The following is a 27,271-nucleotide window of genomic DNA, read 5'->3' as shown; positions in this document are numbered from 1 at the left end:
TTAATTTTTATTTATTTTTTGGCCACACCGCATGATATGTGGGATCTAGTTCCCTGACCAGGGATCAGACCCACACCCCCTGCATTGGAAGTGCAGAGTCTTAACCACTGGGCCACCAGGGCACACTTTTTTAAAGGCAGTATGGCATAGTGGTTGAGAAAGGGACTGTGAGTCCCCCTCTGCCACTTAACTCCATGACCGTGGGCAAATTATTTAACCTCTCTGTGCATTAATTTTCTGATTATTAAGTGGAGTGAATAACAGTACTGATAGTACTTTACTAAAAAGATTGTGAGGATTAAGTGCACTAATTTTTGTGAAGTTAGTTTATCTAAAGACAGGTCATAGGCACTCCATAAATGTTGGGTATTATTATTTACTTTCCTAGTAATTTATAACTTTTGCCAGTAACAATGTTTAAAGCTAGCTTTGTGTACATTTCTAGTAGCAGTCAGTGTGTTTGAAACTATCGTGTCCCCTCAGAAGTACGAATATTCCCTTTGGTCAGTTCACACTCTTGCACACAGTAGGATCTTTGCTGCTATTCGCTTAGTGAATGCTTCAAGTCTGTTTTGAAGGAATCCTTTTCGTTCTTGACAGAGCGGGACACGTTCGTTCGTGTGTATGAATGTCTGGTGAGTGCGTGTCACGCAGCAGGCGGCGTGCTTTTCTGTGGGACCACAGCAGCATGCTCGGCGCGGCGCGCTTTGGGTTGTGTGAAGTGTGAGGGAGCCCTTCTGTGTACTGACCAGCCACGTGCAGAGAGTGGCATTTACAGGCCAGGAACTGAAAGAGGTTTGGTGTAGCTGTGGTCATGAGAGTGCGTGGAGGGGCTGCGATGAGAGGGGAGCAGATCCCTGGCCATGAAGGGCCTTAGAAGTGGGTGGCCATATCGTTTATGTCCAAATGGGGACACCTTTCAGAGTAAAAGAAAGCACTATTCATCATTGTTCTGGATAGCGGGTAAATTGGGAGTACCCCAGGAAGGCTGGGATGGGACCCACTGCTTATAAGCCGTGTTAGGGAATTTGGGTTTTATCCCAAGGGCATGTGGTGGTTGTATCTGTATGGCATTCTAGAGGCTGGATTATAGTTTAGGGTTATGTTTTCTGAGCCTTCTTTTTAAGAAACCGTTGTGAAAAGGCAGTTAAATCCGTGTGCCCTTGTGGCCCAATGGCGCTTTGTAGGAGGCCTCCACCTGAGATGGGTGCTTCTGCCACCACACTGAGGGACAGATATGAACATTTACAAAGGTTTGGAAGAACGTGTATGTTTCCATAATGGCTAGCTAGCATGTTGCCTTTCCATGTTGAAGGGAGTGGATCTAAGATGACACTGCTGGTTGGAGACGGAGATTAGGTCCGAATGTGGCTCTTGACTGGTAGAATGTCCATCTGGCTTAGTGAGCTGATGACACCGCCCGGAGCTGCTGACGCTCACGCAGCGCTCGCTGTGCACGGGGCGCAGCGTTAAGAATATGTAACTCTTGTGACAGCCCTGTTACTGGTATCCCCATTTCACATGTGAGAAAACTGAGGCTCTGAGTGTGAACGGTCTTGCCCAGGGTCACATAGCCAGTAATAACTGGAGTGTGGATTGGAACCCAGGTCTCTGGCTGTGGAGTCAGCGCATAACCAGGAGCACGCTGCCTCAGATGTGAGCCGTGCTGCCAGCAGCTGCAGGCACAGTGAGAAATTGGGGAGTATTTTTATATTGGATTTGTGTAAAAGTTTTCACAATGATTTTTATGTTTTACAGCCTCCAAAAGTATGTTCGGGAACAGATTCTATTAGCAGTAGCAGTAATTGTAAAACGAGGATCATTAGATAAATCAATTGACTGCAAAAGCATTTTTCATGAAGTCAGCCAGTTGATAAGTAGTGGCAACCCCACTGTGGTAAGTGTGTTAACTATTCGTAAATACTTAAAAGTTTTATTTTGTATTACGCAAATACCGTTATAGCAACAGTAATGGATATCTACGTAAAAGAAAAAAGGCACAGTCTAAGAAATCAAGCAATTTCCATTGTTCATGTTTTCCTCTAGTCCGTTTTTTACATGTGTACGTACTGTAGATGCAGTATACTTCGCTTTTTCATTTGATTGTTTTTTATGTTGCCAGTGTTCATAATCGTCATAAGTTCATAAACCTCGTGTGGTTTCCATGATCCTGTTTAATGGTGTCAAATATTACAAGCTAATGTACCATAATATTCTTAACCGTTTCCCTTCTGTTGAACATTTCCCCCTATTTTTAATAAACCTTTGACAAGTACTAGTGATAATGGAAATGTGAATAAAATATAAAATGATATCTGACATAAAAACTCTTAAATGTTGCAATACTAATCGGCCAAGGTATGCCACGACTACCGGGTGTGACTGTCAGCTTCCTGAGTTTTCTGGGAAGCCTGGTTGGTTTTTCCCCTCTCCATCTCCTGTCTGCCTGTGAGAACCGGTCAGCTGGGAGGGTGACGGGTTGTGGCCGCCCTGTCAGAGGCCAGAGGAGCTGGAGCTGGTGTTACTGATAGATGTGGTTGTTGGCTGGAACCATTGACTTTTATCAGCTGGGTGAGATTTAACTCAGGTTGAATTGGGGTTGGCAATACCTAGCTCTTCTTTTTTTTTTTTTCATTGAATTACAGTTGATTTACAGTGTTGTGCCAGTCTTGGCTCTTCTGATTCTCAGGTATTAAATCTTTAAATATTTTGGGTAGTCTGTTCACTTTCCCAGTTTCTTTTCTTTAATCATTTGAAAGATATCTGTGAGGCTGTACCCCTTACGATTCTGTATGGTTGGTGTCTTCAGTGGGCCCTCGGCGCGAGGTGTGATTTTAGGTTGTTTGTGGTGTGAGTTAGGGTGCTGTGGTCATTTTAGGAGGACCGCGCGCACTGTCCCTTCCCTTTCACAGTGTCTGGGTCTCTCCTTGCCACACAGACGTGTGCTCACCTTCCCGCTCCTGCTGTCTGCCCTCCACTCTGCTGGGAGTGACCCAGCAGGGTCTCCACCGAAGGAATAAATGAACAAGTAGTCAGGATTTCCTGTATCTACCCTAGGTATTTTTTGTTTTTCCTTTGGAATTTTCCTTATCAACTTTATTGAGGAATAATTTACATGCGTTACTGCGTCCATTGAAAATATACACTTCAGTGAGTTGTGACAGTTCTGTGTACCAGTGAACAGTCACACAGTCAAGATACAGAATGTTTCTATCTGTGTTTTCATTATTGATTGTGTAGATACTGTGTTCTATGTCATTTTTGTGGCAGGTTTCTTCCAAGAGTAGTGCTGTACGGTAGAACCTTCTGTGTTGATGCAGTGTTCAGTATCTTTCCTCTCCAGTGTGTGGGACCGCACTAGCCACATGCTGATTTTGAGTGTTTAAAATGTGACTTGTGTGACCAAGGAACTGAATTTTTAATTTTATATAATCTTAATTAAATTTTATTTGAATTCAGATAGCCACATGTCGCTAATGGCAACCGTATTGGACCATGTAGTCTAGAGACTTTAATATCTAAAGGTCTAATTTTATGTTCCTAACACTTAATCTTCGTATTCTAAAATTTAATTGTATATCTAAAACTAACAACTTCGAAGATGTGCATGTTTGAATCATTACTTTTTTTTTTTTTTTTTTTTTTTGCGGTACGCGGGCCTCTCACTGCTGTGGCCTCTCCCGTTGTGGAGCACAGGCTCCGGACGCGCAGGCTCAGCGGCCATGGCTCACGGGCCCAGCCGCTCCGCGGCATGTGGGATCTTCCCGGATCGGGGCACGAACCGGCGTCCCCTGCATCGGCAGGTGGACTCTCAACCACTGTGCCACCAGGGAAGCCCAATCGTTACGTTTTATGAGTTATTTTGGCTTTGTTTTATATAGTGAGGAGCTCTGTTGAAAATAGTCCCCAGATAAGATTCTATTTACAATGTTTTGAGGTGAAAATAATTGGGAAGCTACTTTTTACTACTAATAATCTATATGCTCTCAAAATTCTCTCTATTGGTAGACATAGTCTCCCATTTCTGATGGAGAGCTTTGCTCTCGAGATACTGATGCTTCAGGGCTGCCCACATTCATTGTGTCAGTACATCCGTAGTCTTACATTTCCGTGGATTTCTGTTAGCATTTCCTGCCTAACTAATGGCCGTGTGCGCAGTCCAACGGGGACGTCACTGTTGGTCAAGGGAAAATCAAGCGGTGGTCTGACTAGCCAGAACTTGTAGGGAAAAGGCTTGGAACTGAGGCTGCTACTTGGAAATATTATCCCAGCCCCTACTGCTCTAAATCAAGTTACTCTTCATAATTTTGGTTCTCTTCGTAATGTGTCAGGTGACACATCGTTTCACTTGACAATCTGCAGTGAAGGAGTCCAGCTCATTGGATTGACCAGGATTTAAACTTTGGGAACTTAAGCAGCAACTCTGGGATCTCTGCTTTTATGACTGTAGTTGGGTGATCATGTTGACTGGGGTTTCAGTATTAAGGTAGGATTTCTACAGTCTGTTCTCACCCCCACGAGTAGCTTCTTGGCAGCCGGATGCCGAAGGATTCGGAGCCCTGGCCCCTCAGGAATGAGCACACACTCGGGAATTGTGTTCTCCGCTTCCTCTCCCCTGGGTAATTTGACCCACCACAAAAAGTAGGCCCACTGCAACCTGGCAATTGGTTTTTTTGAGCCACTGAAATAACTGATGTTCTGAGAATGATTGGAACAGATGTAGCTGTCTAGTTAGAGAGGATTTTGCTCTGTTCACAGTACATACACTTTGAGGGGAGTGGATAAATTTAATATCCTCGTGAAATATTCCAAAGCAGGAGGAGTTTTTTAAAGTTGAATTTCTGCTAACAGGGTTGAGAACTTCTGTAGCGGTAAGAAGTCAGTAGCGGGGGGTAGAATTTAATTTCAAGATTGCTGGATGAATCTATTTTGGTGACCACACTGAAAACACAACTCAGAAAGCATTCCTGTGTTTATATGGCAAGTTCAGAATTCCTGCCTGGAGCCATTCCTGCTCATTCAGCAGGTCTAAAAAATGAGGTTACAGACCAGTAAAACATTTTAATCTATCTTCCTCTGTCTTCTTCTCAGACTGTTAAGAATTTGTGGGAGTGCTTCAAGAATTTACTTAAGATTTTCTTAGGCTCAGAGACATGAATAGCATTGGGAGAGAGGTTTAAAACTTTTGATAAGAAAGTAAAATGGTAAGATCAGAACATTGATACAATGTTGGCTAGAAACTTTCTTTATAAAGGTGATTTTAAGAGATATTTGAAAGGAAGAGATAACCGACTGGTTTTTTTTGGATGAAAGAAAGGGTTGACCTCATGGATTACTAAGTTAGGGGACTAACTTCACCCTTGCACATCTTCTAGAATGATGCTTCCAATCAGCCCTAATTGACTGGGAGCTGTGTGTAGTCTGGCTTTCCTGCTTGCTTTCTAAGAGTGTGTTTTTTGGTCCAGCATCATGCTAGTCAAGTATGCATGTTTAAATGAGTTTAGGGGCAGGATAACATGAAACAGATTTTGATTTTGGATGTACACTTAGGTTCAAATCCTAGCTCTGCCATTTGCTACCTACTTAACTTGAAAAATTGTTTAACTTTTCTAGGTGGTGATTTACTAATACGTGGAATAAATGTGGTAATATCCAGGCCCAGAAGAGGAAAGACAATATTAAGTGCATTTAGTAAGCATTCAGTGAATGTTTGTTTTATGTCCCTAGTTAGTGGTTTCACAACCCTTTGTTTATAGAATCTTAGGACATGAACTGTCATCTCTTTCTATCAAATAATATTTTAAGTGTTGAAAATCAGAAGAAAGTATTTATACTATTATCCATGGATGGAAACTAATTGAGTATTTAAAAAATATATAAGCAACGTATTAGCTTTCCTTTAAACGCTCTGAGAAGTATCTTATGGTCTTTGTTCTCTGTAGGTATTTATGAGTTAAACGATTTCCTATGGAGATTGTATTTTGTAGCCCCATTCAGTTTTCTGTGTATCGTGATGTCCTCTCAGAGGGACAGTGCTTGTGTGGCTCTTACGTTCTGTGCTGTCTGCTCCAGTCTGTGCACAGGCTGTCCTCCCTCTGCGGCTGCTTCACCTTGCTTTGCAGTGGTGTTAGACCTCGGAGGGATACATACAGAGGCTTCACTTCCCAAAGAAAGTGGTCACATTTTTAATTTTAATTAGCATTTAAGCTAAATTTTTAACCTATTTCATGTTTGTTTTAGTTCCTTTGAAAGAAGTAGGCCTATTTAAGTCACTTTTAAAGCTGTTGAACGCATCATTTAAGCCTCCTTTCTTCCTCTTTGCCGTGCTAGAGAGAAGAGGGTGAGAAATTCCCCGTGTGCTGCAGTGCTGCCCCGGACGTGATAGCAACTTAATCTCTCTTATCACAAGTCTCATTGATGTTTGCTTAGAGGAGCAGCTGGAAGTCTGCTTTATGTATGGCAACCTTTCATAAAGTTTATTCTTGGTAATAAAGCTCCTGGGGTAAGAGCCAGGCTATTATAAGAGACAGTCCTCTCTCTGAACAAGAGTATTTTATTTTGTCAGCTGGAGTTAGTGTTTGAGTATCTTGTTCTTGTGACAGTAAGCTGGAGAGTAAGGCAAACTGTCTCTGAAGGGTGTTTTTCCACTGTCATGAAATTAATGTCTTTTACTGGAAATGAGAATTCTGCTGAAAGATTTTTAATGCGAAGGCAGCAGTACTTCAGTTGTTAGCCGGTGAATTAACTTGTGATTTTTTAGTACTTCAGTGAAAGAAAACATATTAGACTCTTTCATAACCTCGAGACCTCATTGAATTTCTTCTACTTGTTTTACATATTTAACTTTTCTCTTTGAAATTCATCAGTAGGGAAAAAAATAGGGAGCACATCATTTATTCATTTTCTGCCTTCCCTTGTGTTAGTGTCGTGTCAGGCACAGAGGCAAACATTGGATTATTAATCCAGGTGATGTTTAGTGAGTACGCGCTCTATTGCTCTAGTGATGCTTTAGTTTAGTATATATATTTTTAATCGATAACTTATTTTGTGATTTTAATTTGGTGGATTGCAGATAACAGTCAAGAAGGACTAAGACGCCAATTTTTTTTTTTTTTTTTTTTTTTTGCGGTACGCGGGCCTCCCTCTCACTGTTGTGACCTCTCCCGTTGCGGAGCACAGGCTCCGGGCGCGCAGGCTCAGTGACCATGGCTCATGGGCCCAACCGCACGCGGGATCCTCCCAGACCGTGTCCCCTTCATCGGCAGGTGGACTCTCAACCACTGCGCCACCAGGGGAGCCCCCGAAATAGGTTATTTTTTATGATAAGGATGAGAATACTGTTGCCGCTTCACCTTATATCTTATCAGAACCTGCTGCATTTACATAGTACTTTTTGTTGCATTATCTGATTTGAAGGTTAGGACAATCGTGTGAATTCTGCAGTGTACAGGGTAGTAGCCCTTTTCATAGATAAGAAAATCGGGGCTCAGGTAGATGAAGTGGTTTGCTCTCAGTTACTTGAAGTGATAAATCTTGGACTCTCAGAGCCCAGATTCTCTGACTTCTTTTTCTGCACTATTGAAAGAGACTGCAGAGTGTTGTCACTCAGAATTTATTTGGGAGATAGTTGTGATAGCGATTGTTGTTTGGTTTCTGACTTACTGAAAATGAAAGCTGTCGCTTTGGGACTGCTTGTTAGTGCTGGTCAAGTGGCCAGCAGCAGCGGGTGACAGGCACAGACAGGGTGATTGGGCAGAGCTGTGGGCAGACGCGCATCGGGGCTTGGGGCTCTGCCCCCAAGTGTCGTAGGCTGGGAGCCCTGCCCTGTGTGTTTCAGCAGAGTCCAGGTGCTCTCCTTGTCACCACGTCATGTAATCATTGCCTTAGAAATGATTCTCTTGGAAAATTTTACATGAAGGAAGTTTCATTAAAAGTGTTTGCTTGCTGCATTTGGAAAATTAAGATACTACCTGAATTCTTTATGATCCTGGATAAATGAAGCATTGCCATGTGAGCCTCTTGGAAGTCTAAGATTTGTGCTAATGGTACTCTATACTGGCCTCATCCCTGTTAACTTCAGTGTTACAGCCCCATATATGCTGCTTACCAGTCAGTCCGTCACCTTTCAGCTGGTTTCATTGAGACTCACCTCTCTGCAGTACCCACCACAGGTTTTGTCTCCGACCCTCTGAAGTATTGGAATCACCATCTCTAGTACAGAAATAAGATCCAGCCCTGCCTGAGGCAGAGGCAGCCCTGGAGGCACTGGTCCGTCGGGGGAGGGAGGGGGGTCAAGAGGTAACACACTCGGAGTGACCCCTGACACCTAGAGTGTGAAGCAGGCAGACTGAACGTCCACAAGGGTAAGGACGACAAGAACTTGTGGGTGCCTTTCCCCCGCTTCCTTCCTCCGTTTCTCTGTCCCGAGAAGGAGCTTCCCTAGCTGTCTCAGTGCCCCTGCTCCGCAAGTCACTTTATGTTAGTGAGATTTAATTGATAAATGGTTGTGGAAACGAATAAACGTATCGGGTAATGCGTCTTAGACACACGGTGTGTGCTTGATTCCTCTGTGAATAGGGAGAAGTGCTTTTCTGATCTGTGCAGAGTGCTTTGCTCTTTTAATGTACAGTCAGTGCTTCCTATTCATCATTCTCCAGGAATTTCTTAATTAGCACCTCTGAGCCACAGTAGTATAATCTTTTTTTTTTTTTTTGGCCACACCATGCAGCATGTGGGATCCTAGTTCCCCCACCAGGGATCGAACTCGGGCCCTGACAGTGAAAGTGCCAAGTCCTAACCACTGGGCCGCCAGGGATTTCCCTGTAATTAATGTTTATGATGCTAATCTCAAATCCTTTCAGGGCTTCCAGGTTAAGGAGCAATTAAACTGTTTGGTTATCTTTTAATGATGAAAATATCTTACTGAATTTTAGTTCTTATAAAGCTGGTAATTTTAGGTGGGTCAAGGCCAGGACGTTTGACTTCTGGCATTACCACAAACCATGCTGCATAATTTATTTTTATGTATTTCTTAAGTCTTTGAGTGGTAAATTTGGTAAGGAGACACTTGTTTTGGAAAATTTGTCCTTTTATTTCATAAGTGGAAAGTGGAAAAAGTAGAATACAAAACAGTACATTGGGTTAATAGTAATGGTATTGTAATAAATAATGTATAACTGCATTTCAAAATTGGAAAGCTGTAAACAAATATTACAGTAGTAACCTATGGATGGTTACTTTTGTAGGAAGAAGTTATTTAAAAACAGAATATTCTTATGTTCAACGAGCTAAGTCCACAGTAAGAATGTGTTTTGTTCATACTTACGCACTAAGAACACACTTTCTTTTATGGGGGAATTTGTACTTCATTGTTGTGAAGTTTGTAGTTGTGGTGGGATGTCTTTATTGCTACATCTCAAAAGCAGTCCCATCCCACCGAGGGCTCCTTGTTTGTCTGCTGAGGCTTTTACTTTTAAAAACTCTTCCTTTTCCTAAGTAGTAACCTCAAAAAGCTTGTCCCTTTTCACTGCTCCTGCCCTTTTCTGCGCTCACTGACCACAAACACGTGCTTGTAATCCTAGGAAGTGTTTATTTCACAGAAAAATAAAGCTTTATTGTGAGTACATGTTGGCTTCAATCATTAATTAGAGTCGTGTTACTAAAAATTTAAATATGGTCGTAGTCTAAAAATATGTTGTTTTGTGGTGAACATAGTTTGGCACTAAAAAGCAATTTGTGGCTAAATTACTTGTGCAGAACTACTATGGATAATTTCTTGGTAAGAACGATAAGCTTGTGTCTGATGGTGCTTCTGGGTTCTCTTCAGCTGCGTGTTTTTGTGTAAGTTGTGCATGAATTCTGTTTTCGGTAGATTGATCATCTCACCTGAGATTCCAAAATTAGTTTCCTTTTTTTAGTAAGACGCATTTTCTTAAACATTTAGGTATCTGTTCATAGTGTCCTGTTCACTGAAGTCTTATTTAGAAAGGGTAGGAGAAGAGCAAAAAATATGGGGAAAGATTGTTTTCAGGATCATATGGCCTTGTAATCCATCATGGTAGATCCTTGTAAGTTAACTTTTCCTTTTGAATTCCGTTAATTTGAATTTAATACTACCCACTTTCCCCACCAAAGCCTAGCTGTATTTAAAAACTGTTCATGGTTGATCCCAACGGTATTTAAATGTATCTGAACTTTCGATTGCTGGCACTTTGGTCATTAATCACCATTTTAAAAGAAAGCCATTTTTTAAAATACAATTTTGTTAACTAAAAAAATGAACGATTGTACTTGATATGTTTCTAAGGTCTCTTTCAACTGTAAGATGAAGTGTGTGATAAACTGTTTCTCTGTAAGAGGCTCTTTAATGCTTGGTTTCTTCCTCCTCGTGCCTGGGTCCGTGCAAAGGCAGTTGGACTTACACACTTTTCTTGAAAATTGGGTAAAAGGGGACATTGTAATGTTAAAACAGATGTATCAATATATTTTGAAGTACAGTTACAGAGAGAGAGAGAGAGAGAGAGAGAGAGAGAGAGAGAGAGTGTGTGTGTGTGTGTGTGTGTGTTTAAGCTAATGGAGCTATAGTCAGAGGACTTACTGTTGAACACAGCCCTGTCTGTATACCCCCGGATTCCCAAGGGTATTTGCACGTATTCTGTGTTGTTAGGGCTTCTTGGTGTGGAAAAGTCTGAGAAACTGCTTGAGTCTCTGGGCTAGTGTGCCATCATAATTGTTAATTATACATCATACTTACCCTAGTTAAGATTGAGGCAAATAGGAATTTAATTCTTTTTTACATTTTCTTAGAGGAAAGTTTTAGATATATACACAAATATACAGATATACTACAAATAGTCTGTTGGTCACCTATGTAACCATCATTCATCTTCAACAAATATCAGCTCATGCTAATCTTTAGGAATTTAATTTTATGTATATTTGCTAAGATTTGCCAAGATAAGCATCTGTAAGGTCAAGGTACTGACATCAGAAGCATTTCTGAGCAAAGATGTTGCAGTTGGTGGGCGGGTAGGACCGTGCTCAGCTGTTGTATAAGCTGCATAAATAGTATCATCTTGACTTTAATCTTTCGGTTGTTCAGAGGTAGTGTGCATATTTCTCTGTAACCCTTGGAAACTTGCCAGAATAATTTGTATCGTCCCCATCATGGCACCTTGACTCTGAGCAGTCCATGAATAAAAGCAGCGAGTTGAGAGTAGACGCTTGTTGGATACAGCCATTGAGAAGGAAAATCGTCATTTTCAATTTTAAAAACTTGGGAGTACTACGTGGTTAATGTTTTGGAGACCATAAAATCCGTTTCACTTTTCATCTATTTGGAAATACATTTTACAGACATCAGAACGTAGAGTCAGACAGACCTGGGTTCAAATCTCAGCTGGCCCGAATTACCTGCCCTTTGAATCTCACTTCTTTCAAATGTAAAATGGGGATAGGGATTGTTGTGTGAATTCAACGAAATGATATGTTAAATACTGATCATCTTAAAATATCATTTACACTCTAGTTGAGTACTAGTAGGAGTACTCAGGAGTGTGTCCTGAGTTCAGGTCTCAGATAGGTTTGTGTAACTGGACTGAGGAGGAATACTAAACAGTCCCAAGGCCACTGCGAAAGGAGAGCTAATCTTTATCTTGTCATATCTGACTTTCTGGCTGGTAGGTATAAGATCTCAAGATACCATGGAAGATCTAAAGATAAAAATGTTTCATTATGTTTGAACAAATATTGTATTGAAACAAAGCATCGGGAAAATAATGCCTCATAATGATTTGTTATCAAATAATTACAGCAAACTCTGGCCTGTTCTATTCTAACTGCACTATTGAGTGAATTCTCAAGTTCAAGTAAAACTAGCAACATTGGACTGAGTATGGAGTTCCACGGCAACTGCAAAAGAGTTTTTCAGGTACTGGTATTTTTGTTCTTGTGTTTTAATTATTAGATCACTCACTTTTCACTCAATTTGTTGCTAATGGAGTGAGGACATTGCTTTTATCTAGTTGAACAATAGCCTATACTTGAAGGTTTGCGTCGTGATTTCATAGGATATAGTAAAGTGATAGGTTTGGTGAACATAGTTGACGGTTTAAGATTATTTGTTTAATTCTAGTCTTAAAAAGGAAATGCTACTATTAAGACCCTTAGCTTACTAATTTTGTTCTTATTGTGTTTAGATAGAACTAATTCAATTGGTGGGACTCCGCTGGCCTTAAAAATAGGCCTGGCTATATGCCAGAGAGGGCTGTGTATTTCAGTGTTATTGCAGATGGTGTGGGCTCTTTGTTTCGTGTGTATTGTTTGGCTCTGAAGTAAAGTTGTGTGAAGGCACTGGTTTCAATCCGAGGGCTCCCACTGAAGCTGCTGAGCCCTCAGCTCTGTCGTGGTCGTCAAGACCTGCTTCTCTAGGGAGTGGCATTTATGTGACGGTAAATGTATTCAGACCGGCATCACTGTAGCGTATAAGCAGGCCTAAAAATGGAAGATGTCCTTGAAGAAGCGATGTTTTCCGTTGGAAGCTTTAAGGTTTTTATTTGTTTGTTTTGTTTTATGGTTCTAAAAGGGAACATATCTTGAATGAGCTTTAGATACAAAAACACGTGTGGTTAATTTACTGCAGGAAGAAGACCTCCGTCAGATCTTCCTGCTGACGGTGGAAGTCCTGCAGGAATTCAGCAGGCGGGAGCACCTCAGCGCCCAGATGTCATCCGTGTTCCAGCGCTACCTGGCCCTCGCCAACCAAGTCCTGAGCTGGAACTTCCTTCCTCCAAACTATATCCTTTCAACAACCGAATGGTTTATGTGTGGTCACTTTCATAGATTGAATTAATTATGGCTAAAAGTACTTTATCTCTGCAGATTTATGAAACATGTTTTTTGAAAGAAAATAAGAATCTTTTAGAAATGGAATTTTACTTTATTTTATAATACCACAATGCAGTAGAGTACTTAGAAAATTTTCAATTTCTTCATAACTTTGTAGAAGAGGGTTGAATAAGCGGAAACATTTGGTGGGTCATTGGGCTGTTGCTAACCAAGGGATAGGAGTATGCCTTAGGAAGGGAAGGGAAAAAGGTGGGAAGTGCATTTTACCAAGAAACGGAATCATTTTCTCCTGTAACATGTAAATTCCATTCAGATTTTGACTGACTTTCCTTAAGGCAGGTTTGGAGTTCTCTATTTGATCTTTGTGGATTACAGTTGCTCAAGTGTAGATAATAAGGTAGTAACATGTTTACCCTTCGGAGAGTGTTCCCAGTATAAAAATAGGAAAATTCCATTTCTAGCAGGTTATTTATTAGGAATACAAATTAAGTTTAAATAGGTTATATTATTGATACAGAGTGTCTACTTTTTTATCATTTACTAAAGTGGAGAAATTTGTGTTAGAAATGGAATTCTAGTTCAGAGTTTATGATTTGCTTTTCTAGAAATGGAATTCTAGTTCAGAGTTTATGATTTGCTTTTCTAGAACATTGCTACCTTGATAGATTAAAAGCAGTAATGTACGGTGGGCTGCCCGTATGTACCATAGTTGAGTCACACAGATCCAGGCTCAAGGTTCAGCCAATCTCAGGCAGGTTACTTAACGTCTCTGAGTCTCAGTTTTTCCAAATGTAAAATGAGGATATGGATTGTTGAGTGAATTGAAGGAAACAATACATTTAAAATACACTCAGGAGTTAGCTCCTGTTTATTGAGCTCTTGGTAGCCTCCTTGAAGTCTCCTCCTCAGCTTGCTGTGCTGTGCTCTTTCTTCTTGGTCTGGTATACTGCTTATGGTATAGGAAATTACAGGAAGTTTACTTTAACCTGTTCTAGGTATTGTTAATAGGAGGACGGCGGTGGGGGTCTATTTAGGAGAAAAGGGCAGATGATAAGCAAATAGGACATAGATATCCAGCCACTTGAGAGATGAGGGTGAGCCAGGGAGCCCTGCACTCACCGACACATATCTGAGCTAATTACCTGGGCTGTAAACTGTGAGGTTTTTAAGGGGGCAGGGGCGAGGTGTAACTCTTTCTTCTGTTTTCAAGCTAATACATTCATGTAATAGAAAATGAGTTGTAAGATGCCATGTAGGGTGCTAGGTCTCTGACGGGAGCCCCGAGTTCTCAGTTCTTTCTCAGAGGCGGTCGTGGTGAGTGGCTGCCTTGCAGGACAGAGCTCACAGGGAGGCTAGTCATGCCCCCTTCTACCCTAGTTGCTAATCCTCCTTCTGCTAATAGTCAATTTTATATCTTCAGTATATTCCTTTTGGCTGTTAAGAGGCACATATTTTCTTAGGTTTGCTTTTAAAAAATTTTCCCCTTTGTGTTTTGCCATCTAATTTTTGCTCTAGTTTTTGTTAGGGAAAAAAAAAGATGTTGAAAAACTTTGAGACAGATTTAAAAAGTAACAGGCCATATGGAGCTATCAAAACATTAATTATATATGGGAAAATCAAGGAAAGTTACACTGCATATATTGTAGCCAATTTTAAAGTCTCTGTTTTAGGGGAAAATTCAGTTGGATGAAAAGTCACTGTTTTGTAAAGGGAAACAGTGCTCTGGGAGTTTGGAAACAAAGTTTGTCTAAAGATACACACATAAAATATTTTTATAAAGCATGTAGATAGAGCTTTGGAAAACTTGTCATCTAAAAATGATAGGCAGGACTACAGTGTTGCTGAAGGAAAGAATTCATCGTAGATCTTGCTCTTCATGTACAACGTTCTGTTTCACGGCTTACAAGTGAGCTTCTTTGTGCCTATATGTGTTCCTACAGCGGCCATTTGTTGGGTAACAGCTACAGTTAAGCATTCCTTCCTTTAAGTGGATTAGCTTAAGTGTGGGATAAGAATATGGCAATGGAATTAAACGAAGCTGCGTTGTCAGTGCTAATTAAGAAAACTAGTTTCAAGGAACCCAATTCTGCCATAATTTCTAATTTTGGCGGTTACTTGCAGATCTGCTGTTCAATAAGCTGGGAAGGAGTTGAATAATTATTTAGTTTTTAAAATTAATTAATTAATTAATTTTTGGCTGCGTTGGGTCTCCGTTGCTGCGCGCAGCTTTCTCTAGTTGCAGCGAGCGGGGGCTACTCTCCGTTGTGGTGCACGGGCTTCTCATTGTCGTGGCTTCTCTTATTGCAGAGCACTGACTCTAGGCGCGCGGGCTTCAGTAGTTGTGGCATGCGGGCTCAGTAGTTGTAGCTTGCGGGCTCTAGAATGCAGGCTCATTAGTTGTGGCGCATGGGCTTAGTTGCTCCGTGGTATGTGGGTTCTTCCTGGACCAGGGATCGAACCCTTGTCCCCTGAAGTGGCAGGCGGATTCTTAACCACTGCACCACCAGGGAAGTCCCAATTATTTAGTTTTATACCTTGAAAAAGGTCTAATGATCATATTTAACTTAATTAATATATTGAGTTGATGTCATTTTAAAATACGATTTGTCTTTTAGGATAGACAGAATAGCAAGTAGACCTTGTAAAAAATACGTTGTGTGCTTTGTATCACATCTATTTGATCATTTAGAATGGTATGTTCAATGAGTCTGTGTTAAATTACCAGTATCAGTTCCTATTCATAATTTTTGTAATCTGCTATCTTTTTTGTATCTTTTTATTTTGAAGTAATTTTAAGCATGCAGGAAATACTACAAGGGTAGTTGAGAGAATTGCCGTATGCCCTTTACCAAGATTCACCCGCTGTTAACATTTTGTCCCATTTCTTACTCTTCCTGTCTCTGTCTCTCATTACACACACACACACACACACACACACACACACACACACACGTGTATGTGCGTTTGTATGACAGTATGTGTATATTTAAACACAGTTCTTCTGAATCATTTGAGAGCACTTGCAGACATTATACCCATATACCTCTGAGTACTTCACTGTTTGTTTTCTTGTGATCAAGAATTTTCAAATTGCACTGCGGTTCTTATAGGAGAATGTCTTACAAAACTCTAGTATGGTTTTCAAAACCAAGAATTTACTGTTGACACATTGTTATTATCTAATCTGCAGTCCATATTCAAATTTTGTCTCACTAATACCTTTTGTAACTGTTTTCAGTACTTTGTATTTAGTTGTCCTAAGTCATCTTTGATCTGGAAAGCGCCTCAGCTTTTCTTTGTCTTTCATGAATTTGACATATTTGATGTGTATAGATCAGTTACTTTAAAAAAATACCCCTCAGTTTGGGTCTGTTGGATGTCCCCTCCTGACAGTTTCGGGTTACTCATTCTCGTAGGATACTGAGTAGTGGTTCCTTTATGTCAGGAGGCGTGTGATCCAGTTTGTCCCATTTGCGGGGAGCGGGGGGGGGTTTCTCTTTGATCTTTTGGTTAAGGTGGTGTGTGCCAGGTTTTTCCATTGTAAAGTTGCTGTTCCTTTTTGTAATTAATAAATGATTTGTGGTGTTATACTTTATATAAATACCCTGTTCCTCCTAAAATTTCAACCATTAGTTCTAGCATCCCTTGGTACTCCTGGCCTGAAACAGTTGGTGCGGTCGTTGCACATTGGTGATTTTTCTGATCCCATCATCTCCTTTTGTGCTTATTTGCAGCTTTCTGCCATAAAGAAGAGGTTTCCTTCCTTCATTGATTTATTCATTTATATCAGTATTGACTCAGGGATTCTTCTTCTTCAGAATGGATTGTAGTCTGTTGCTGTCATTGTGTATTTTGCTGCCCACGTTGTGCCAGGTCTGGCCCTTGTCAGCTGACTTCTGTGTCCTTTTGGTTTGTCCCACTGTTCTAAGTTTTTTTTTTTTTTTTTAATTTATTTATTCATTTATTTATTTTTGGCTGTGTTGGGTCTTCGTTTCTGTGCGAGGGCTTTCTCTAGTTGTGGCAAGCGGGGGCCACTCTTCATCGCGGTGCCCGGGCCTCTCACTGTCGTGGCCTCTCTTGCTGCGGAGCACAGGCTCCATACGCGCAGAGCTCAGTAGTTGTGGCTCACGGGCCCAGCTGCTCCGTGGCACGTGGGATCTTCCCAGACCAGGGCTTGAACCCGTGTCCCCTGCATTGGCAGGCAGACTCTCAACCACTGCGCCACCAGGGAAGCCCCTGTTCTAAGTTTTAACTGAAACATCCTGGGTTTAAATTTTTAGGAATGAATGACTTATTTTAGATGTTCTGTGAAGAGTTCACTCTAATTGTTTAAAAGTTTTCTTTTCGATGTTAAGAAGTTTAAACACTGAGCTCCCTAAACAGAATATCTGCATGGACCCGCTTTGTCTGTGCCTGAGCTCAGGTAGTGTCCGTTGCAGTGATAATTGGTTATTTTCTAGAACAGCTTTATTGAGATGTATTTCACATACCAAACCATCTGCCCATTTACAGGATACAATTCAGTGGTTCTTTGTGCGATCATAGACTTGTACAGCACGACTGTCATCAACATTAGAACATTTTCATCACCCCAAAAAAGAAGCCCTTGTATCTGTTAGTGTTCATTCCCTGTTTCCCCCAAATTCACCAGCCCGTGGCACTCACTCGTCTCCTTTCTGTCTCTATGCTGGACATTTCATATAAATCGAGTCATATAATATATGGTCTTTTGTGACTGGCTTTCATTTAGCCTGATGTTTTCAGGATTCGTTCATATTGTAGCATGCATCAGCACTTCATTCCTTTTTATTGCCACATAATATTCTGTTGTAAGGATATGCCATATTTTTATTTATTCATTGATTAGTTGATTGACAGTTGGATTGTTTCAACTTTTTGGCTATTATGAATAATGCTGCTATGAACATTCCTGTGTAGTACAAGTTTTTGTGTGGACTTAATATTTTCATTCCTCTTGGGTATACCTAGGAGTGGAATTGCTGGATCATAAGGAAACTCATTGTTTAACCTTTTGAGGAACTGCCAAGCTGTTTTCCAAGGTGACTGTACCATTTTACAGTCCCAGTAGCATTATACGAGGCTTCCAATTTCTCCACATCCTGGTCAACACTTGTTATCTGTTTTTTGTTTATAACTGTCTTATTTCGTATGGAGTGGTATCTCATTGTGATTTTGATTTGCATTACCCTCGTGGTTAATGTATCAAGCATCTTTTTTGTGGTCATGGGCCATTCGTGTATCTTCTTTGAAGAAATGTTTATTCATATCCTTTGTCCATTTTTAAATTGGGTTATTTGTCTCTTTAAAATTGAGTTGTAACAATTTTTTATATCTTCGGATAAAAGTCCCTTAGCAGATAAATGATTTTCAAATATGTCCTCCCTTTCTCTGAGTTGTATTTTTACCTTGTTTTTTAAAACATTTATTCATTCATTCATTCATTCATTCATTTATGGATGGCTGCATTAGGTCTTCATTGCGATGTGCAGGCTTCTCATTGCAGTGGCTTCTCTTGTTGCAGAGCACGGGCTCCAGGTGCCAGGCTTTAGTAGTTGCGGCACGCCGGCTCAGTAGTTGTGGCTCACGGGCTCTAGAGCGCAGGCTCAGTAGTTGTGGTGCACGGACTTAGTTGCTCTGCGGCATGTGGGATCTTCCCGGACCAGGGCTTGAACCCGTGTCCCCTTCATTGGCAGGTGGATTCTTAACCACTGCGCCACCAGGGAAGTCCCTGTTTTTACTTTTTTATGGTGAACTTTGAAGCACAGAAAGTTTTAATTTTTATGATATTTAATTTATGTCTTTTTTTTCTCTTGTTGTCCTGTCTCAGAAGCCATTGCCTGATCCAAGGCCATGAAGACTTATGCCAGTGTTCTTTGCTAAGACTGACTTCTTACATATAGGCTCTTATATTGAGGTCTTTGATCCATTTTGAGTTAATTTCTGTGTATCATGAGAAATAATGATGCAACTTGATTCTGTTGCATGTGGATATCCAGTTATCCTAGCAGATAACTGATGGTTGATGAGAAGGAGGAAGAGTCTGGTGGAGTAGGAAGCACTGGAGAGAGAGTGGTGGTGGGCGGTGACTGACTGCAACTTCGTTGCCCTAACGTCTTTTGTGGGTTATTGGTCTTTTTAAGTTTTATGAGTTGTGGGACTTCCCTGGTGGTTTAGTGGTTAAGACTTTGCCTTCCAGTGTAGGGGATGCGGGTTTGACCCCTGGTAGGGGAGCTAAGATCCCACGTGCCTTGCAGCCAAAAAATAAAACAGAAGCAATGTTGTAACAAATTCAATAAAGACTTTAAAAATGGCCCACATCAGGGGCTTCCCTGGTGGCACAGTGGTTAAGAATTCACCTGCCAGTGCAGGGGACACGGGTTCGAGCCCTGGTCCGGGAAGATCCCACATGCTGCAAAGCTACTAAGCTTGTGGACCACAACTACTGAGCCTGCGCTCTAGAGCCCGTGAGCCACAACTACTGAGCCCACGCGCCTAGAGCCTGTGCTCTGCAGCAAGAGAAGCCACTGCAACGAGAAGCCCGCACACTGCAACGAAGAGTAGCCCCCGCTCACCTCAACTAGAGAAAGCCTGTGCACAGCAACGAGGACCCAATGCAGCCAAAAATAAATAAATAAAATAAAATAAATTTAAATAAATAAATAACAATGGTCCACATCAAAAAAATCTTTAAAAAGAAAAGATTTATGGGTTGTAAGAGTTCTTTGTGAACTCTGAATATATAACACAAATTCTTTAGTGGATGTATGATTTTCACATATTTTCTCCCATTCGGTGGGTTGTCTTCTTTCTTTATGATGTCCTTTGAAACATAGAAATTTTTAATTTTGTTGATGTCCGATTTATCTATTTTTTCTTTTGTTGCTTTTGATATATTTAAGATGGCTTTGCATAATCCAAGGTCACAAAGATTTTTTAAAATAGACTTTTGTTTTTTAGAGCAGTTTTCGGTTCATAGCACTCTCGAGCAGGAGGTACAGAAAGTTCCCATGTGCCCTCTCCCCGACACGTGCATGGTCTTCCATCATCACCACCCTACCAGAGGGGGGCTTTTTTTAATAATGGAAGAACCTGTATTGACACATCATTGTCCCCAAAGTCCGTAGTTTACATTAGGGGTCACTCTTGGTGTTCTGTAGGTTTGGACAAATGTACAATGACATGTATCCACGTTACTGTCTCACATAGAGTAGTTTCACTGCCCTGCAAGTCCTTTGTGATCCACCTGTTCACCCCTTCCTCTCCCCGTACGCTAGGGACCCGCTGATCTGTTCACTGTCTCCACAGTTGTGCCTTTTCCAGAACGCCATATGGTTGGGATCATACAGTGTGTAGCCTTTTCCGATGGGCTTTTCCCGAGTCACATGCAATTAAGGTTCCTCCATGCTCCTCCATGGCTGATAGCTGATTTCTTTATATCGCTGATTAATATTCCACTGTCTGGATGACAGTGGACTCAGCCATTCCACCAATGAAGGACAGCTTGGTTGCTTCCAAGTTTTGACAGTTATGAATAAACATGTGTGTGCAGGTTTTTGTGTGGATATAAAATTTCAGCTCCTTTTGGTAAATTACAAGGAGTGCAGTTGCTGGATTGTTTGGTGGGGGGGGGTATGTTTAGTAAGAAACTGCTAAACTGTCTTCCGAAGTGGCTGCACCATTTTGTGTTCCCACTGACAGTGAGAGAGCGAGCATTCCTGCTGCTCTACACCCTCAGCAGCGTTTGGTGTTCTCAGTGTTCTGGATTTGGACCTTTCTCGTAGGGGTGGAGTGGTATCTCATTGTTTTGCTTTGCATTTCCCTAAAGACCATGTGATGTTGAACATCTTTTCATGTGCTTATTTGACACCTGTATGTCTTCTTTGGTGAGGTGTCTGTTAAGGACCTGGGTCCATTTTTAACCAGATGGTTTGTTTTCTTATTGTTAAATTTTAAGAGTTCTTTTTATATGTTGGATAATAGTCTTTTATGAGAGATGTCTTTTGTAAATATTTCCTCCCAGTCTGTGGCTTACTGTCTTATTCTCTTGACAGTGTCTCTCACAGAGCAGAGGTGTTTAATTTTAGTGAAGTCCAGCTTATCAATTCTTTCTTTCATGGATCATGCCTTGTTATTTTGCTAAAAAGTCATTGCCAAACCCAAGGTCATCTAGATTTTCTCCTATGTTATCTTTTAGGAATTTTACAGGTTTTTGTTTTTGTTTTTTTGACCACGCTGTGTGTCATGTAGGATCTTAGTTCCCCGACCAGGGGTCAAACCCGCACCCCCTGCATTGGAAGCATGGAGTTGTAACCACTGGACTGCCTTACAGTTACACATTTTAATTTAGGTCTATGATCCAGTTTGAATTGATTTTTGTGAAAGGCGTAAGGTCTATCTGTATCTTGATTCTTTTTTTTTTTTTTTTTTTGTATGTGGACGTCCAGTAATTAAGTACCATTTGTTGAAGACTTTTTTTGGCTCCATTGCAGTTTACTACTTTGTTAAAGATCATTTGACTTCATGTATGTAGGTCTGTTTCTGGTTTCTGTATTCTGTGCCATTGATCCATTTATTCTTTCTCCAATACCATACTGTCTCGGTTATTGTAGATTTAGTAAGTTGAGTTGTGTCAGTTCTCTGACTTTGTTCTTGTCCTTAAGGTCACAAAGATTTAGTCCTATATTTTCTTCTAAGAGTTTTATGTAGGTCTGTCATACGGTAGGTCTGTGATCCAGTTTACGTTTTGTGGAGATATAAGGTATAACAGGATCCTGTTGTTCCTGCATCATTTGTTGAAAAAGGTATTTTTTTTCCAGTCGAATTGTTTTGGCCCCCTTGTATAAAATCACCTGGCTGTAAATGTAACAGTATTTCAAGATTATTTAGTCTTCTCTCTGTCTCTTTCATATCCATTTGAAGTTTAGGATCAGTTTATCAATTTCTGCAAAAAAGGCAGCTGGGATTTTGATAGGGATTATGTTGAATCTGTAGATTAGTTTGAGGAGAACTGCCACGTTAACAAATGGCAAAATATTAAGTTTTCCAATGCATGAACATGGGATGTCTTTCCATTTTTTTAGATCTTTAGTTTCTTTCAACACTGTTTTATAGTTTTCAGAGTAGAAGTTTGAACTTCTGTTAAATTTATTCTGAGTATTTTATTTTTTAATTCAATTATAAATGGAGTTGATTTTACAATTATTTTTGTGTTCATAGTGGTGTATAGAAAAACAAATTTTTGTATATTGATCTTGTACCATGTAGCTTTGCTGAACTTATTTTTTAGTTCAAATAGTATTTTTTTGGATTTTCTGTGTATATGTCTTCTGCAAACCTTTTTTTTGGGGGGTGGGGGCAGTGCCATGCAGCATGCGGGATCTTAGTTCCCCCACCAGGGATGGAACCCGTGCTCCATGCGTTGGGAGCGTGGGGTCTTAACCACTGGACCGCCAGGGAAGTCCCTGCAAACCATTATTTTTCTTAAAGGATTATTACATGTAGGTTTTATACATGTAGAAGGTGATTTAGGAAAGCATCCTCCACTCCAGGCCTGGTGCAAAGTCTATAGCTCCTGGGCTTTGGCAGGTGTTAAAATCGTCTCCTGGCCCAGTGAGCTAATTGCTCTGGCCATTCTGCCCTGGTCTTACTGTCTTGAAAGATCTGAGATGAAATCCACCTGCTTTTCATTCTGTTTTAGATTATTATTGTGTAAAGAAAGTACCCTAGTCCTAGCATCCTCTATACCACCACCCCATTTACAAACGGGCGCTAGGATTCTGGATGGTCTGGTCTCTGCCTTTCTCTCCGAACTCTCTTTGTCCTCTTTCTGTTGGTGCTGCACTCACAGGCCAAGTTTCCTTCTGCCCTGGCACCTTTGCAGGTGAACTTTTCCCTTGCCTCCTAGTTGTGCCTCCGTCATTCACTCCAGACCAGGTCAGGTTTCTTTTGATGTGGCTTTTTTTTTAATTTACATTTTTGGCTGCGTTGGGTCTTTGTTGCTGCGTGTGGGCTTTCTGTTGCTGCGTGTGGGCTTTCTGTAGTTGCGGTGAGCAGGGGCTACTCTTGGTTGTGGTGCACGGGCTTCTCATTGCGGTGGCTTCTCTTGTTGTGGAGCATGGGCTGTAGGCACGTGGGCTCAGTAGTTGTAGCTTGCAGACTCTAGAGCGCAGGCTCAGTAGTTGTGGCACACAGACCCAGTTGCTCCGCGGCATGTGGGATCTTCCTGGACCAGGGCTTGAACCCATGTCCCCTGCATTGGCAGGCGGATTCTTAACCACTGCACCACTAGGGAAGCCCCTGCTGCAGCTCCTGATATGCATGTTATACACACTTCTCTCCCATTTGGCCCACTTGTCCATTGTAATTTTCCTTTTGTTAGCCTGCTGGAGCAGTACCTGTTTACTGCTTGTCTGGAGGCTCAGGAAAGCACAGGCCGTGTTTTGTCCACTGTGTTGTCCACGCTGTGCAGTATCTAGCATGTAGTAACAGATGCCTAACAAATAGATATGTTTTAGTTATTGAGACAAGGTGATTCAGAAGTAGTGTCTCAGTTCTTGGCTGTCTGTTCATGCTGCTCGTATTGTTTAGCCATTAGCTCACCTAGCGTCCATAAATGCTTCGGGGTTTTGGCAATGCTAATCATAAATGACAATATCGTTTTGTAATAAGAATGCTTGGCAGGTATGTTTGGTATGTTGGCTTCAGTAATAATTCTTTTTTTAGTTTGGTTACACTGCCTTTTATTGGTATTCTATTTTTGTGTATCTGATTTGGTTTTGGTAAAAATTTTTTCAACTCAAGCTCTTGGGGAAAGCTAACTAGATCATAAAATAGTAACGGGACACAGAAGCTTTCACCTAAATTAGGATTTCCAGTAAAGCCAACGTTACTATTTGGAGGCAAGGCTTTGGAAAACATTCAGGTGAGGTCAGTTCTCCTTTATTTCAAAGGACTTTGGTTACTTGGACTAAGTGCTGTGTGAGACCGGGCTCAGTGGTTCCGTGCTGTGCCAGAAATAGCAGTTTTTGTTGTTAGAAAAGTTAGTAGTGACAGAGATTAAATATATAAGAAGAAAAGCTGGGCTTCCCCTTGCTTCTGAAAATTTTGTTTTACTAATGAGGTGGGATAAAAAGAATATGGGGAAATTAAAGTATTCCTTTTGTAAAATGTCCATTGTTGCTACAAGGTCTTCCTGTATTGTGAAGTTCTTGTAAGAATAGGCAGTGGAGATTTTCACTTTCCATGTCTGCCTGAGGGTGATTTGTAGCTGTTGTGTGCCTCTTTTGTTGTTTTACTGTCGGTCACCACCACAAGATGATCCCCATACAGAAGGTGTTCATAGATGGACTAGACCTCATTTGCATGTGGAAGGCCCGGTGTGTTTCAGAGGTGACCACCCCCCTTCTGTTAAGAGCATGCACTTACAGGTCACACTGTGTGGTTGAGACAGAAGACTTTGTGGGTTTATCCAGTGGCAGTCGTGGCTGCTGCGGCTGAGCTCTGTCCTCCTGGCTCCTCAGGTGTGTGTGGTGCTGGCCGGCGTGTCCAGGGCAGGGCAGGTGCTGCGTGTCTGTGCCTCTGGTTTCTCAGGAGCAGGTGAGCTTCCCCAGCAGAGAGCTTTAGAGCTCGGTAGGATGGCCGTGGGAGAAGGGCCAGGAGACGGATAGTTAATTCTTCAGTGTGTGTGCGAGGTTGAGTTGACTTCCAGCTGTGACTGATTTCCAGGGGACTGAGAGCACAGAGCTCAGAAGACGGGCTGGGTTTTCGGACTTCAGAATTGCAGCCTTGCTCACAGACGGGCTTGTACGGTGTCCAGTGACAGGAGAGTCCTTGTATGGTAGCTCCTGGTTCTCGAAGTGGTGAAAACACGGCAAGGTGAAGTGATGTTGATGCGATGACAGATTTTTAAAAAGACATAGGATTATTAAAGGCTGAAAGCAGCTCTCTATGGCTGTCATGTGGGTTGAATTTTATTTGATCACAAAATGAATGATTCTGATACAAAATATAAATTACCTGAGTTTAGTATTTATTTTAGAAAAATATGTAAAGCCATAGCCCCAGAAAATTCTTGGTTTAAAATCTGATTTGAATTTTGGTAAATGATTGCTATTTAATGGTATCAATCTGGTGTGACTCTTATGTCTCCTAAAATCTAACAAGCATATAATAAATGATCAATTAGTAAATAATCACTTCATTGTCAGACTTCTCTTTTATTGGTAATATATTTGGATAAAAATAAAGCAATATAATGTTGATATTATGACATGGCTGTTAAAGTAGTTCTGTAAACTGAAACTTTTGCAACTTTTAAATAGGAACCTGCTGTTTTATTAAAACTGTTAGAGACTATTGCTTTGTATAACAATTTTTTGGGAAAAGTTATTTTTGGATATCAGGAAGAGAGAAACATGATTAACGTTTGTATATGATAGTCTAGGCTTGGAGAGAATTATAGGTTATTAAACAAGAACTTGAAAAAAGTAAAGATTTTTGAGAAGGAATAAAGGAAGACGCAAAACTAAGAAAGAAGGAGGAAATACTGCTTGATTTAAGTTTTAAATCATTTAAAAAAATATTGTCTTAAGAGGAGAAGTGATAGAATTTTAGTGATGGTCTTCTCCTTGTTGTTTTTAAAGTATTCTACATTAAGAATTATCTGGGGAGAAGTGGTATTTTGGGGTCACTTATACATAGATACAGAAATAGTTGGTAATACCAAATTAAAAGTTGAATTGAATGTGCAGAAACGGTCCAGATCTGCATGTGGAAGTCTGTTCACACTGTGATGAGCTTCTAACTAGCTTTTTAATCGAAAAGTAGTGCATGCGCCTTCTTAATAACAGTATTTCAGGCAACACAGAAGGGCCCTTATTCCCTCTTTACGGGCAGCGCCTTCAGCAGATTCACAGTCCAGTGTGCTGACTACAACGTGTATTTCTTGTTCGAACAGCGCTGTTCTTAAAAATTTGTTCCATTCATTACTGTTGGAGTACATAACAGTACATTCAGTACTGTTCTTTTTGCTGTTTTTATGTTAAGTTTGTATTAAAATGCTTTTGAAGATAATTACATGTTCTTTTCGTAGAGAGAGAGAGATTATTTATAACTAAGTCATACGGTTGTGTCTCATTGTACACACTGGAGCATGTGTTCATTCTTATTATGAACAACTGGTACCGGGTGGCAGTGCTAGGCTGGCTGGTAAAAGGGAAGGTGGGTTAGTCTGCAGTGCTGTAGGGTAACTATTCAAAGAACAGTTAGTGTGGCCTCTTCGCCAGGAGCGCTACCAGTGAGCTTTCTTAATAGGAGGCAAATGTCATGCCAGAGGTAAAGATCCTTTCCAGGTCTGGAGTTAAAAATAAAACTCACATGGAACTTTAAAATAATTATTGGAGAAAAGTATTTTATGATTGTGTCAGATGTTAAAGTCTCAGATCTCCTTGTGCTGTGGGCAACATGTAAGGAATGACAGTTCTAAAACCATTATGGTCGTCAGCTTTTTAAGAACATTTGGCCATACAGACTGGGCACTGGGAATAGTGTGTTTAAAAACAGGCCAAGATCAAGAGAAGCTAACATCAGGATTAAAAAAAATAAATAAAAAATTTGAGGATTATTTTGCACCTGATGTTTAGGTGAGCAATTGCATTTAATTCCATCTCATACCTGGAAAAAAGGCTTCTCTCAAACTTACATCCTTCTGTTTTCTCTTAATATAAGTAACTGATATCTACAAGTATTTATGGAGTGTCCACATTTTGTAATTGAATGAAAGATAGCAAAGAGATCTTGGTCTAGGTCTCATTTCCTTTTGTAATATTTATTAATCTTTGATGTTAATCAACTCTCACTTGCTAAAGGACCTGGACAACCCCCTGTTGTTTTGTAACTGGCAGGCTTGGTCAGTTGCAGGGCTCTTCACTCGCTTGAAACGAGCTTTTCCACATTTCCAAGACTAGCAAAGTCCATAAACACCACTCTTTGCGTCCTCCCCCAGCGCCCCTCCTCTGTGTTGTGCCTCTGAGGGGCCTCCGCTGCTCCTTACCTGAGGGCTGCGTGCATTTGCTCTGCCCAGGTGGCTGTGCGAACGAGACCCAGGACAGGTGGCCTGACCGTTTCATTACGGTTCAGTGTGACTCTGTCTCACATCCCACCTAAGGTAAAAGTAAAATAATGACACCGTTAGTGAGCAGATAAAGTATTAAGACATTCTGTTATTTTCCTCATGGAAAGTGTTTAGTGATGATACACATATTTTGTTTGTTAGATTTGGGTGTCTGACACATAAAGTTTCTTACCATTTTGATGTCAGATTGCGACTCCTTAAAAAATGTAACTAGATTGTCATAATTTGTGCATCTTTGTTCAATGTAGAACTCAATATAAGTATTTAATAAAT

The 27,271-nt window shown here is 40.8% G+C and overlaps 1 protein-coding gene across 2 annotated transcripts in view; it reads left to right on the top strand.

Annotated features, from left to right (window-relative positions):
* Nucleotides 1-27,271, top strand: part of XPO4 (exportin 4) — a 105,814-nt gene that overhangs the window by 22,924 nt on the left and 55,619 nt on the right. For both annotated transcript variants that reach the window (XM_065895960.1, XM_065895959.1), the window contains exons 4-6: nucleotides 1,759-1,897; nucleotides 11,813-11,929; nucleotides 12,641-12,794. In XM_065895960.1, coding sequence (XP_065752032.1) covers nucleotides 1,759-1,897; nucleotides 11,813-11,929; nucleotides 12,641-12,794 — 410 coding nt within the window. The remainder of the gene's footprint in view (nucleotides 1-1,758; nucleotides 1,898-11,812; nucleotides 11,930-12,640; nucleotides 12,795-27,271) is intronic.

This window comes from Phocoena phocoena, chromosome 18 (assembly GCF_963924675.1).
Source record: "Phocoena phocoena chromosome 18, mPhoPho1.1, whole genome shotgun sequence".
NCBI classification, from domain to species: domain Eukaryota; kingdom Metazoa; phylum Chordata; class Mammalia; order Artiodactyla; family Phocoenidae; genus Phocoena; species Phocoena phocoena.
This window is presented reverse-complemented; position numbering and strand designations above follow the sequence as displayed.